Source organism: Hemicordylus capensis, chromosome 1 (genome assembly GCF_027244095.1).
Source record: "Hemicordylus capensis ecotype Gifberg chromosome 1, rHemCap1.1.pri, whole genome shotgun sequence".
Lineage (NCBI taxonomy): Eukaryota > Metazoa > Chordata > Lepidosauria > Squamata > Cordylidae > Hemicordylus > Hemicordylus capensis.
In genome coordinates this window covers 23,213,483-23,226,936 of record NC_069657.1, presented here as the reverse complement: position 1 = coordinate 23,226,936, position 13,454 = coordinate 23,213,483, and the positions used below count along the sequence as shown (strand labels likewise).

Below are 13,454 nucleotides of genomic sequence, written 5' to 3'. Positions count from 1 at the left end.
GACAGTATGTTAGAATTATATATAAAATTGCTAGGTGCTGTGCAAAAACTAGAAATCTAAAGTCCCTGTCCTTAAGCATACAATCTAAAAGTAACAACATGTCACATTAGGGACTGAAGGAAAGGGAGAATCAGTAGATGAAATTTAAGATTTCGTTAAAAAGGTATCTTGGCCATCTTAAATGATTGAATTTTAATGATACACCAACTTACATGTAGGAAAAATCAGTAATTCTTTATCAGTGGGTGAAAGTATCCTGAGATGGGTTATTCTTCCCACTCACACCACGGGCAGAACTATTCCAGTGTTTTGACCTTCTGTGGGAAGAGGGTTGGCCCATTTTGGTCTTGCCTGTTCTACATCAACAAGACCTTTCCGGAGCTGCTGCTTCCCTTAACCTTCTCTGCATAGGTTTGATTTTTCTCTCCCTCCTCAGATTAGGTAGTGAAGACGGGTAGGAAACCTGACTGCTGGACTTGCATATGTCAAATTATAGTTCTAAAGAAAAAACACTCTTCCTTTTTAGTCCTTAGATGATGTACATATGTATTGCAGCTGGCAGCATATTGGAGTATTCCCTCAAACAAGAGGGAATACCTCTTTAATACAGCACTTGACTCTTGTTATAAGCATTTATATTAAATAACTATTAATCAGGAGCATTAGTCAAATTTTTAACCAGATCAACTGCCTGTTTTTAACAGGTGAGAGATTAAAAAACATTGTAACTCTGCTTAAACTCTGAAGTAGCTCATCAAAAGCATAAAGTCGTTACTTGGAGAGCAGGAAAAGCAAATAACTTATTCTTGCCATAGGTCTCCATCACTGGTGAGTGGGTGCCCTGGCAATCCAAGGTTCCACAGATTGAAGTTGAGACTCACAAAGTTGCAGCTCCTGATGTTGTGGTGCCAACTTTGGACACTGTCCGCCATGAAGCATTGCTGTACACTTGGCTTGCAGAGCACAAACCGCTGGTACTGTGTGGTCCACCAGGATCTGGAAAGACCATGACTCTCTTCAGTGCACTCAGAGCTTTACCAGATATGGAGGTAAATAATTTCTAATATAAGTCTTCTTCCATTCTGCATATTTAATATGGTTTCGTGAGTTGCTACATTTGCAGCCATTAAAATGCGATTCAACAGTACAGAGCCAGAACGTTTACTTGTATTGATGAATTCGTTCACTAAAACACTGCAATAAATGAAGACAAATTTTCAGGGAGTGAAACATGGAGAAGATCAGGGCTAGTGCAGCTAGTTTTTGTAAACTGAAGGAAGCTCCAAGAAGTCCAGCTTCCCTTGCCACATGACAATTCATTTTTAAAAATAAGAAAAACTTCAGAAGTGGTAAACGGCTCATTTTGATCCTGACCAATATCTGATCTAGTTTTGTCCTTTAACTCCAGGGCTGTTTTTTCTTTCTAGCAAACAGATAGTGCTACAGCATTCTCCTTGCTGTACTAGACTATTGTGTACTCAGCTTCCTGCTGTTTCTGAGCCAGAAGTCAATACATGAACAAGAACAGAACTATCGCACAATCATCAGGTTTACCACTCCTGATCATGTCTTTACACTTTTAGGTGGTTGGATTAAACTTCTCCAGTGCTACAACTCCAGAACTACTACTGAAAACCTTTGATCACTACTGTGAGTACAGGCGTACACCTAATGGTGTGGTACTCGCTCCTGTTCAGCTAGGGAAATGGCTGGTGCTCTTCTGTGATGAAATCAACTTGCCAGATATGGATAAATATGGAACACAGAGAGTCATATCCTTCATCAGACAGGCTAGTATGAACAGAATTTTAAGAATTCAACTTTGTTGTTGTTGAGAAAACTCCCTTGTAACCACCTCTTACTTCCTCAGATGGTAGAACATGGAGGTTTCTACCGTACATCAGACCAGACATGGGTGAAACTGGAGCGAATTCAGTTCGTTGGTGCTTGTAACCCACCTACAGATCCTGGAAGGAAACCCCTTTCACACAGGTAATGTATTCACAATTGTCTTTCTATGGCATGTGGGCCCATGTCAGGTTCTTTTAATGTGCCTTGTATGAAGCATTGGGGTTTAAACCTGTAGCCTATATGAATATCCCCGTGCGTTATGGAAAACCTAGTATGCATCTTGCAAATGGGACGATATACTCTTTAGGCTAATGAGATGTAGTGCTGAGTATAGCTTCAAAGTCTGTCTGTTTTGCTGCAATATGAATGAAATATGGTGTTGCAGCACTTGTGTAATCATTTTCAGATCATGGAATAGGACCCTAGTAATTAAAGAGGATAAGACTGCTAAGAAACCAGTATAGGAAAATATTCTTCATATTTTTGTAGAACAAGGACGCTTGGATTTACTAAGAAGCTATCTTGCTGGAGCATACCTGTTGTTGGCTTTATTTTATGTATTTAGCTTTATAGATGAAATTACAACACCTTGTCTAGAATTCATCTCTTGCATGCCTCTCTAGATTCCTGCGCCATGTTCCTGTAGTATATGTGGACTACCCCGGACCAGCTTCCCTCACTCAGATCTATGGCACTTTCAATCGTGCTATGTTAAGGCTAATTCCCTCTCTCCGTACATATGCAGAACCTCTCACTGCTGCTATGGTTGAGTTCTACACAATGTCACAGGTAACTGGGCTGATAAAGTCTTTAACACTTCTTTCTTGTGTCTAGAGGTGGTGTAGGTAAAATTTGTACATACTGTTTCCAAGTAACTGCTCACATCTCTTTATCCTATTCCTTTTTCAGGAAAGATTTACACAAGACACACAGCCTCACTACATTTATTCACCCCGTGAAATGACTCGGTGGGTGAGAGGTATCTTTGAAGCTCTGAGACCACTGGAAACATTACCTGTTGAAGGCCTCATCAGAATTTGGGCACATGAAGCATTGCGTCTCTTCCAAGACAGGTACATATGAATATGCTGAGCATGGTTGTTCATTTTCATCCTACGACCAAACTAAAAGTTGTGTGTGCACAGAGGGGAGTGACTACTTTCAGTAATCGCCTTCCCTCTGCAGTCACCTGTGCCTGCAATATATATATGTCCCTGAAGGTTATAAGATTCTCAGGGACTCTGTTTTTTTCAGGACATAGGCAGCTGTAGAGGGAAAGCAGAAGGAAGCACATTATTAACAAACTCAGTTTGTCAGATACCTGCTAGTGGCTCCATATAGAGAACCAGTCTGGTGTAGTGATCAGAGTGGTGAACTAGGACCAGAGAAGCCTGCATCCAGTTCCCCATGCATCTGTGAAGCTCACTGGATGACCCCAGAGTCGATTGCACTCTCTTAGGCTAACCTTGTTCACCAAATCTAGCAAAATAGGCTAAGAAATAACAGAGCTCTTGCAAAGCTGCCTGCTCAAGTTCAATTTCTTGTACTTGTTGAGAAAAAGCATATCTTCAGACCATATATCCAGTATTTCAAATTGAGTCCATGACAGTATTTGGTATCAAGACTTTGGGCCTCTTCTGGCATGAACTAATCCTAAGTTATCATGTGGAACAAACCTACTTGGACATTCTCCTTCAGCCTGGAAGGGTATCCCGAGACAAATTTCTCCTCCCATTCACTCTGCAGGCAGAGCCATGTTGGTCATTGAGCCTTTTGATCTTGCAGGGGAGGATGCCCCACCCAGTTCAGGTCTTGCCTGTTTTGCAGAAACAGGGTTTTTGGTAGCTTCTGCTCCTTTTTTTATCACTATAAATGTTGACACTGAAATTCCCAGGATTGTCAAAAGTATGACTATCTTTCCAATAGATTTCTTTTGATAATGATTTTAATACTAATCTCTTCCATCAGTTAGCCTTAACATGGAGCTGTTGCATGCTTGCTAGTAAGTCATTCTTTCCTTTTTTTATCTAGGCTTGTGGAAGATGAAGAGAGACGTTGGACTGATGAGAATATTGACATGGTAGCTTTGAAACACTTCCCCAACATAGACAAAGAGAAAGCAATGTGCAGGCCCATTCTGTACAGCAATTGGCTATCAAAGGTAAAGGCAGATGTCCTGTATGATCTCTGCTGCTGACTTGCACTTTCATATGAAGAGAGCTTATTGTAGCAATCTATGGGTAGCCAAGTCTTTTGCTTTAATGTGTGCTGCTCCCCTTTTTATGAAGCCACCTAATGGCTCAGTGGGGAAATGCTTGACTGTCAAGCAAGAGGTTGGCGGTTCGAATCCCTGCTGGTACTATATTGGGCAGCAGCGATATAGGAAGATGCTGAAAGGCATCATCTCATACTGCGCGGGAGGAATCAACTTGAAGGGACACTTTACCTTTACCTTGCTCTCCTTTTAATAAGTTATTTTAAGACACCATTTCCACATATTGTGCTGGATACATCTTAGGATGGTTAAATTGAATCACCTGCAAATGGTATTGTATTTGTACAGAATTATTACCCCTGCTGTTTACAGTGGGTCGCATGAATTTTGTCTGAAAAACCTTTAGTCAAAAAGACCATTGGCTAAAATAAAGGTCTCTGTGTTTCCTCTTTCAGTTACTATCTTGACCTCCCACACACACTTCCTTGGAGAGTAGGTCATAGTAGTTCCCTCAAGGGCAAGCACCTGTTACTTTTCCTTGACTACTGTAATGCGCTCTACTTGGGGCTGCCTTTGTACGTAGTTCGGAAATTACAATTGCTACAGAATGCGGCAGCCAGGTTGGTCTCTGGGTTTACCAGAAGAGACCATATAACACCAGTTCTAAAAGAACTGCACTAGCTGCCGATATGCTTCCGAACGAAATACAAAGTACTAGTTATTACATATAAAGCCCTTAACAACTTAGGCCCAAGGTACTTAAGAGAGCCCATTCTGTGTCGTGAACCTTGTTGCCTATTAAGATCATCTGGAGAGGTCCGACTGAGGTTGCCACCAACTCGTTTGGTGGCGACTCAGGACTGGGCCTTCTCTGTGGCTGCCCCTGGGCTTTGGAATGCACTCCCTGCTGAAATAAGCACATCTCCTTTCTTTGTTTTTAGGAGGACCCTGAACTATTTCCCCAGGCCTTCAACTTTTAATGTGTGTTTTTATTTATAATGATTTTTATCTTTTTATGATTTTTACATGTTTTATATTATGTTTTAATTCTGTACACCCCCTAGAGATTAGTGGTATATAAGTTCAATAAATAAATAATAATAAATGTGTTAAAGATTAGGTATTGTGTCAGATCTCAGTGGTGATCCAATATCCTTCACAATGTAGACTTTGTGCCTGTGCAGTTGTCCCTGCGGAAGGATTCCAAGCTCCTCAAAGCACTGTGAGGTCCTTCACACTGGGAGCACACTCGGTATCTTCTGTGGCAAAGCACTTCTTATCTCAGTTCCTTTTTTACTGCTGCTGTGAACACTTCCCTCAGGATTTGCTCTTCATCTGGTTCTTGAAAGAAAAACTTTACAGTTTTCTTTATTGGCAATCTTGACTCTCCATACTGTTTCTGACTACTCTTTGCCTAATGCTTTGGTTTTGTCTGTGATGGATTCTAAAATGCCTTCAAGCAGTTCTCTTCTTGCCCTGGGACCCTTCCCTCTTCCGACAAGCACTAACCTTGTTTGCTCTGTCTTGGGGAAGACCATAATATTTGTACATGTGAAATTTGCCTCTCCTTTTCTAAACAAACTCAGAAAAGCAGATAATTACAATTGAGAGAGACCCTTTATGAACAGGCTCTTCGCCCATTGACTCCAATACTGCATTCCTCGTTCTTGCTGACACTGTTGACATTGGCGCTCTTGAAGTCTGGCTCAACTTCTCTATCAGTTGCTTAAAGCCTCCTTTTAAAGAAATCTAAGGATGTCTCCAAGAATGGGCTTATAAACATCACAAACGCGAACATCAGGAGGAAGATTCTTCATCCCTCTCCAAACATAAAAATTTTTTCTTGACATTGGCAGTCCTGACCTCACAGACCTCTCTGATCTGCTGTTCACGCTGTGAAATTTCATTGGCCGTCTGCCTCTCTTCTGATGTGCCTGTTGCAGACATCGACACAACAATCAACACAACTCTTGACATTGACTTTAATGTTGAGCTTCCCACCGACACTGGCTCATCATTCAACATCATCGATACCGGATGTTTTTCGGATGCTGTCCCTGTCAGCTGTTAGGCTGTCTCTTCACATTCATCTTCCTCTTTCACTTGAGCTCGTCAAATTCTCCTCAAATGCACCTCCAACATTACTCTCGACGTCTGTTTATCCCACTGATGTCTGCCATTCCAGCGCAACCAACAACAACATAGCTGCTTATCTCGCCTGAGTGTGCTCCACCTAAGGGCCTGCCCACTCGCTCACATGGCTATTCTTTCAATGCCTGTCTTTGGATCCCACTTCCCATTGACACTATCAGTACTGAAAGTTTCCCCTCTTTCAGGACAGGACACTGAATCCATACTGACTTCTCCGATCACCATGCCTTCTGGGTCAACCTTCAAAGGGTTCTCTCCATGACTTAGACGTGGATGATGAGACCAGATCAAGTGCTTTGGAGATCCCTTTGCATCCCTACTCAGGTGCTTTGGAAACTACCTCTGCATCCCCAGTCAGAGCAACTCCACAATGCTCCCCATCTCACTTTCCAACCAACCCTTGGAAAGAGAGGCTTCACTTTTCACTTCCTGTCTACTCTTACAGGAGACAGCTGGACTACTGGAGCTCCCCTGGGGCCTTGGTCCCGTTACATTAGAAGGTTGGGGAGATTCAAGGACCCATCATACAGTCTTCCCCATCTCTTCTATATGATTATGAATAATTTAGGCTGTGGAAATGGAAAAATATGAAATCCACCACTACCTCTCAAAGCCAACGTCTCTTTAGTTCTCAGATGGACAAAACCATGGAGAGAATTTAAAAATCTTGCTTTACAGCTAGAACCTTCACCTCTTCATCTACCCCACAGTCCGATGCTCAACTGTTTTAAGAGGTTTGACAGGCCAAGGTACCAGTACAACTGGTCTGAGCATAGAGAAAATAGAAAGGCCTTCCAGAATTCTCAGAAATGCACCTTTCCTCAAAGACATCAGCAACAACCACAAAAGACCCAGTATCAGGACCAGCTCAAATGGAACCTTTGACTTCCTGATCCCTCTGCCTGTCAGAGCTTCTGCACCCACCAACCTCGCCCCTTTCCACCTGGCATCTTATCGTATCTGATGCCTAGGTGCTAAGTATAATCTCTGTTGGCTAATGCCATAGGGTTCCATACTATAACCCCTTTCCTAGGAATAAAATTACCCCCCCCCAAAAAAAAACTCCTACCTTTCTGTTAAAGGTTCAAGAGCTACTATCCAAGGGGGCAATAGAATCAGTCTTTCAGAAGTACCAATGGGCAGAGTTTTATTCAAGGTACTTGCAGGCACCAAAGAGGAATAGTGTTCTCCACCCTGTACTAGATCTCCACTCCCTCAACAATTACATCAACATGAAAAAGTTCTGTATGCTCACTCTTCAACAACTCCTCCCTCTCTTGATGGAAGAAGAGTGGCTTGCCATGCTAGACCTCAAAGATGTCTATTTTCACATGGGCATCCAACAACAACACAAGAATTCCCTTCGCTTCACTGTAGAGCAGCTAGTTTTCCAATATACAGTCCGTACTTTTAGACTCCCCACAGTTCCTCACGTTTTCACAAAATGTGCAAGCACGATTATTGCTCATCTAAGAACAAGGGCATTTCAATCTACTCATATTTTGACTGGGCACTCATATCCAGTCTCTGCTCAGCCCATTCTAGTTCGACAGATTAACCAGTCAAAATATGGGTTGCTCCAGGGCGGGAATGGCGTTGGATAGTTTGCACCTCTTGGACAAGGTTGGATCTGAAGGTTTGAATTAGACACAAGATTGAGAGTCTTTCTTCCAGCAGGAAAGCATGCTTCGTACTTGCATCAAAAATCACCCCTGTGTACGATAGAGATTTCTGTAGAACCTTCCAATGCTTCCTGGACCTCATACCGTCCTGCACTATGACTGTTCTCTACTCTAGGTTGCCCATTCAGTGTCTGCAGTTATGGTTCCTTACCAAGTTTAAACCCAATGTAGACAGCCAATGAACGCAGCTTCTACTGCCATAGACATTACTAGAGTCCCTCACCTATTTGACCCTACCTCAATTCAGCTTTGGGACTGGTCCATAAACAATCATCAAGTATATCCTATAGCACTTCACATAAAGGGCATAGACAATATGTTGATGGACGATCTGAGCAGAAATACAAGCCTCTCCTGTCAACATGAATGGGAAATCAACCCAAACATGCTATCCAGTCTCTTCCTATGCTGGAGGACTTTCCAAGTGGACCTCTTCACAATGCACCTCAACAAGAAGTGCCCCCTTTTCTGCTCCAGGGTGGGAATGGGGACCAGATCCCTGGGGGACTCCTTCGAAATTCCCCGGAACTCCCATCTCTACTACCTCTTCCCACCATTCCCTCTATTCCATGGTTTTCAGCAAGGTTCTACAGCACAAAACGAGGTGCATAATACACCGTGGTGGCCGAGGCAGCCGTGGTTGCTCCTTCTCCTGCAGCCGTCTCAGGACCTCCATTGCCACTTCCACCAGTGTCCTGACCTCTCCCAAAACAGGGGCAGGATCTTCCATCACAGCCTCAGAACCCTGAACATGACTGTTTGGAAGCTGCGCTTCTAGACATCTTGCTTCATGAACTGAAAGCTTCCACCAGACACAATTACACCTGTAAATGGAAGAGGTTTGTCATCTGCGCTAAGTCTAAGGGGTTTGATCAGACTATGGCCTCTGTACACAAAGTCCTACTTTATCTAATCTCCTTGAAAAGCTCGGACCTTTCCATTAAGGTCCACGTGTCAAACCTGACTACAGTCCACACAGCTGAAACTCTTAAACCTTATTTTCCCACCCCTATTGCAGAAGATTTTTGAATCTTTACAACCGCTACCCCCTGATAAAGAAGCTGGTTGAGCCCTGGAGCCTGTTTCTAGTCCTCTCTATCCTCACAGAACCACCCATTGAACTGTTATCCTCGGCCCCTATTAGGTTGCTCTCCTTTAAAATAGCCTTCCTAATCACTATAACTACCATTAGGAGGGTTAGCTAACTCACTGCCTTAAGAGCAGATACTCCTTTTACTGTCTTTTTTCCTAATAAGCTCATCATAAGAACTGATCCAGCCTTCCTGCCCAAAGTTACTGTATTGTTCTTCCATATTAACCAAGATATCCTTGGTTAATATGTCCTCCCTACCCTTTTAATGTACCCAGTTTAAACCCCTAGAATGCTCTCTCCAGTCTTTCAGAGGGTGCTCCTCTTCTAACTGGACCAAGGACTGCCAAAAATCCACTAAACTACTTATAACCTTTGGTGCGAATAGGGGCCAAAATGAATTTCGACAGAGACTGTCTGAATTGCTAGTACAGCTTATCCTCACCTGTTATGACAAATCAGGGGTTAAACCTTCTACCACTGTTAAACCCCATTCAACAAGAGCTATATCTCTGCTGCCCATCTGTCCAGAATGGACTTTGCTGAGATTCAAAAAGCTGCTACCTGGTATTCAAACGTACCTTTCATAAAGCACTACGCCTTGGACATCTGTTCTGCTGCTGAGGCTAGTTTTGGGTGGGCAGTACTTAAGTACTGTAACTTCATCCTTGGGCCCACCTCCTTCTCGGAGAGCTCACTAATCACCCACGTTGTGTAGGATACCAGATCACTAAGGTAAACAAGTTGCTTACCTGTAACTTTTGATCTTTTGGTGATCTGGTATTATTCACAACACCCGGCCAGCCTCCCCACCTTTCAGATGTACATGTCTACTTACCTGTCTCGTTTTACAAAGTCCATTCTGCACAGTGACCATTCAGGAACTGAGATAAGAAGCGCTCTGCCACCAAAGATACTGAGTGTGCTCCACGTGTGAACAGATCCTCAAAGCACTTTGAGGAGCTTAGAATCCTTCCGCAAGGTTTATTGTGCACACACAAAGCCCACGTTGTGAAGGATACCGGATCACCAAAATATCAAAGGTTACGGGTGTGCAACTTGTTTATCTCAAGAATAACAGTTCTAGTAAGGTTTTTATATGTATAGTATCCATTGTATAGTTTTGTGTATTATACATGGAAGAACTATGCTGCTTGGGTGTTGCTGTTTTTTTATTGTCCCTGTAATATGAAAGTGCCTCTGATTCTCAGCAATTGGATCAAAATCTAAAGAAATATTACTGGGGGGCATGCTTGATACATATTTCTTTTCCATTTGAGCACTGTCATCCTTTTCAGATGTCACCTTACTTTATGAAGAAAGGTTTGGCTGCTGCCCACCCAAGAAAAGCATGAGGGTGATTGCTTGCCATGAAGGACACTCTTGATGGAGGCAGAACGTGGGGTGGGCAACATGAATGAATAACATTTGCTGTACCTTAAGACATTGTCATAAACTTAGGGCAGTTCCAACCCAGAGACTTTATAACTTGAATATCATCTCTTAAAATGACTCCTTCATTGTGTTATCTCTTAGGATTATATCCCAGTTGATCAAGAGGAACTAAGAGACTATGTAAAAGCCAGACTGAAAGTTTTCTATGAAGAAGAGCTTGATGTTCCACTTGTCTTATTCAATGAAGTATTGGATCATGTGCTAAGAATTGACAGGTACAACAAGCTGTCTTTTCTAGATGCTCTGTTAGCAAATAACCCTATGACAAACTTAATGAGTTATATCCAAAAGAAAGGAACTTCTCAATAAAACCAATTGTATTTATCTAAATCAGTCCGACTTATCGTGCCAGGTGCCTTGTCAAGGTGCACAAGGTGCATCCGTTACTTTCAGTGGTCAGCAGGCCCATTGCTCAGTTCCTTCTTGATCATGGTGGCATTCACCTTGTGAAGGATTCGCTCTCTGATCTAACGCAGTTCCTGTGAGATGATATTGGTATACTTTTACCCTGGTTTTTGGACTCTGATAGTTTAATGTTTCTCTTTTGGATTGCAATTAGGACTGGTACTAATGAATGCTAAAAAAAAACAAAAAACTTTTTAAAAAGTACTACTTGTAGAGGGACTCTGCCCTCAAATAGTCATGCTCGGTGTTAAATTTGGGTGAACATAAAATTAGAGTGTCATTTTCGAAACAAGAAAAAGCAGGGGACTCCGACTGAGAGCAGCTTTATATGACAACGTGTTAGGAACTCCAACACTGATTCTGTGGTCACAGCTGCCTTCAACATCTTCTATGTCAGTCCATAGTTGACCCTCAGGATCAAGGTCAATGTCAGAGTGTTGACAAAGGGGAGAATATCAGACCCACTGCTCAAAGAAAGAGCACTTGGAGTCAGTGTTTGAGGCCAGAAGATGTCAGCAAAGATGGGCATCACCACCGTAATAAAAAACGGAAGCACCAGAGGCATGATTCTCCTAACTGCTCGGGTTCGAAACACAGACTTATCTTGACATGGACATCCAACCCAACATCGACAGTCTTCATTCCACGTTTGAAATCGGCTACCTCACTGGCAGTGATACTGGCGGGTTCAGAGATTCCCTCAGTTCAAGTGTTTCCAACAGATCTTCAGAGAACATGAGCGTCCCCTTGAACATCAGCATCATCACCTGTATTGAGTGCAACTTAACAAATATGATAAATAAATAATAAAATAACATTTTTTAATTATATCTAGCACCGGACCCTGTAGCGTGCAGTTCTTGATCTCAATGTTGGCATCAACACCAATGATCCTCGTCCCATGTTTGTCTCCTTCAATTCCGAAGACACAGGCGACCCCACAACAGAATGTTGCAGGTACCTCCCATGCTTCACTTATCATTGTGGATTTCTTGCCTGAGAATTCCCCAACCAATTCTGACCAGGACAAAGGTTCTAATTCTAATTTAAAAGGACAATCTTCTAAAGAAGCCTCCCCAATTGCACCTGTGCCAGATACAACTACTTCAAAAAACATAGGAGTCATTTATGGGTTCTACACAATCCACCCTATCAGGATCCACTTTCAGAGGTTCCTCAATGCACAGTTTAGACAGAGATGGAGAAATGGAAGCAACTCCTATCCCCAAAACTCCTTCAGCATCTCCAGCTAGAGTGATACCTATGTCTTCTCCCTCATATACACCAACCTTCCACTGGGGAAAGAGATACCACTACTCATTCTCAAGTTGATTACTCCCAACCTATTCATCCATGGAATGCCCAGTGGATTACTGGAGTTTACTGGGGGCACTAGACACTGACTGTGTATGTGGCTTTAGATGGTTCAAGGATCCCTATTGTTTTCCATCACCTGCACTCCATTATGACTTTGAATACAGATTGTAGAAATCCAGGCAATTTAAGTGGAAATCCTGAAAAACGTGATACACTCTGAAAGACCCTAGACAACTAAAAAGCCCAAACAGGGACTCTTCTTTTAAAAGACCTAAAGTGCCAGCTCAACCACAATGTCCTGTGAAATAAACTTCTCAAGGAGATGGTCAAACTCACCATAAAGGCTATGATGTGGAAATCATCCATCACTCAACACCCTTTGGGGAAAACCCCTTATAAGTAAAAGGGAAATTCAGATGATGTCTATGATTCCTCCACTGATTCTGATGAGGGTTCTGCCCAAGCAGAAAATACCTCCGATCACTACATGAAAATGTATCCAACTAACCATCTAACTCACCTTTGGAAGAAACAAAACCGTACCCATTTCCAAGAGTCAAAAATGGCTAAAATTTTGGGTCTGGAATGGAAAACTCCAACCCAAGATGTGAAAGATCCAGTCTATAACTTCATATCATGCCTAACCTACTTCACAGGGTTGTTGTGGGGGAAAACATAAGTATGGGCTCCTTGGAGGAAGAGCAGGATATAAAATGTAATTAAGTAATAAATAAATGTCCTGTTCTTCTTCTGCATATTCTATATTGCCAATTCTGACAAACTCAGCTAAATTGGCTTGGGAGACCCCCACCAATCTCTACCTCAAATTCCACAAGGTTAGATAACTTATATAAGATCCAGGAAGAATCATGCTTTTTTTCTTTTTCTTTCTTTCTTTTTCTTATTTAAAAGATGTATCAGAAGGTGTTTGGGATAACTTTAAACCTGTCAACCAAGTTATCTGATGTCTCAAGACAACACTTGAGCACAGCTAAACACCTAACGGAGTCCCATTCCATTGTAGGCACAGTGTCCTTAAGATGACATGCACGGCTTGGATTAACCTCCCTTCACAATGATATGAAGTACAAGGTGGAAAAATTTGCCATTTGATGGGCAGGGTCTTTTCAGGTCACAGACAAAAATTTCTATACAAGCAGTCTGATCATAGAGACTACAGAAGATTTTTCTGATACAGCCTAAAAAAAGCTCTGTGGTCAGACAAAAACGGCAAAGAATGAAACAGCAAGATCAGTTGAGCCCTTGGTCACCTGCCTCACTCATTTAG

The 13,454-nt window shown here is 42.3% G+C and overlaps 1 protein-coding gene across 1 annotated transcript in view; it reads left to right on the top strand.

Annotated features, from left to right (window-relative positions):
* The window catches only part of DYNC1H1 (dynein cytoplasmic 1 heavy chain 1), a 94,013-nt gene that overhangs the window by 39,356 nt on the left and 41,203 nt on the right, over positions 1–13,454 (top strand). The window contains exons 38-44 of the mRNA XM_053246649.1: positions 816–1,049; positions 1,584–1,790; positions 1,871–1,992; positions 2,475–2,640; positions 2,761–2,924; positions 3,883–4,012; positions 10,526–10,659. Coding sequence (XP_053102624.1) covers positions 816–1,049; positions 1,584–1,790; positions 1,871–1,992; positions 2,475–2,640; positions 2,761–2,924; positions 3,883–4,012; positions 10,526–10,659 — 1,157 coding nt within the window. The remainder of the gene's footprint in view (positions 1–815; positions 1,050–1,583; positions 1,791–1,870; positions 1,993–2,474; positions 2,641–2,760; positions 2,925–3,882; positions 4,013–10,525; positions 10,660–13,454) is intronic.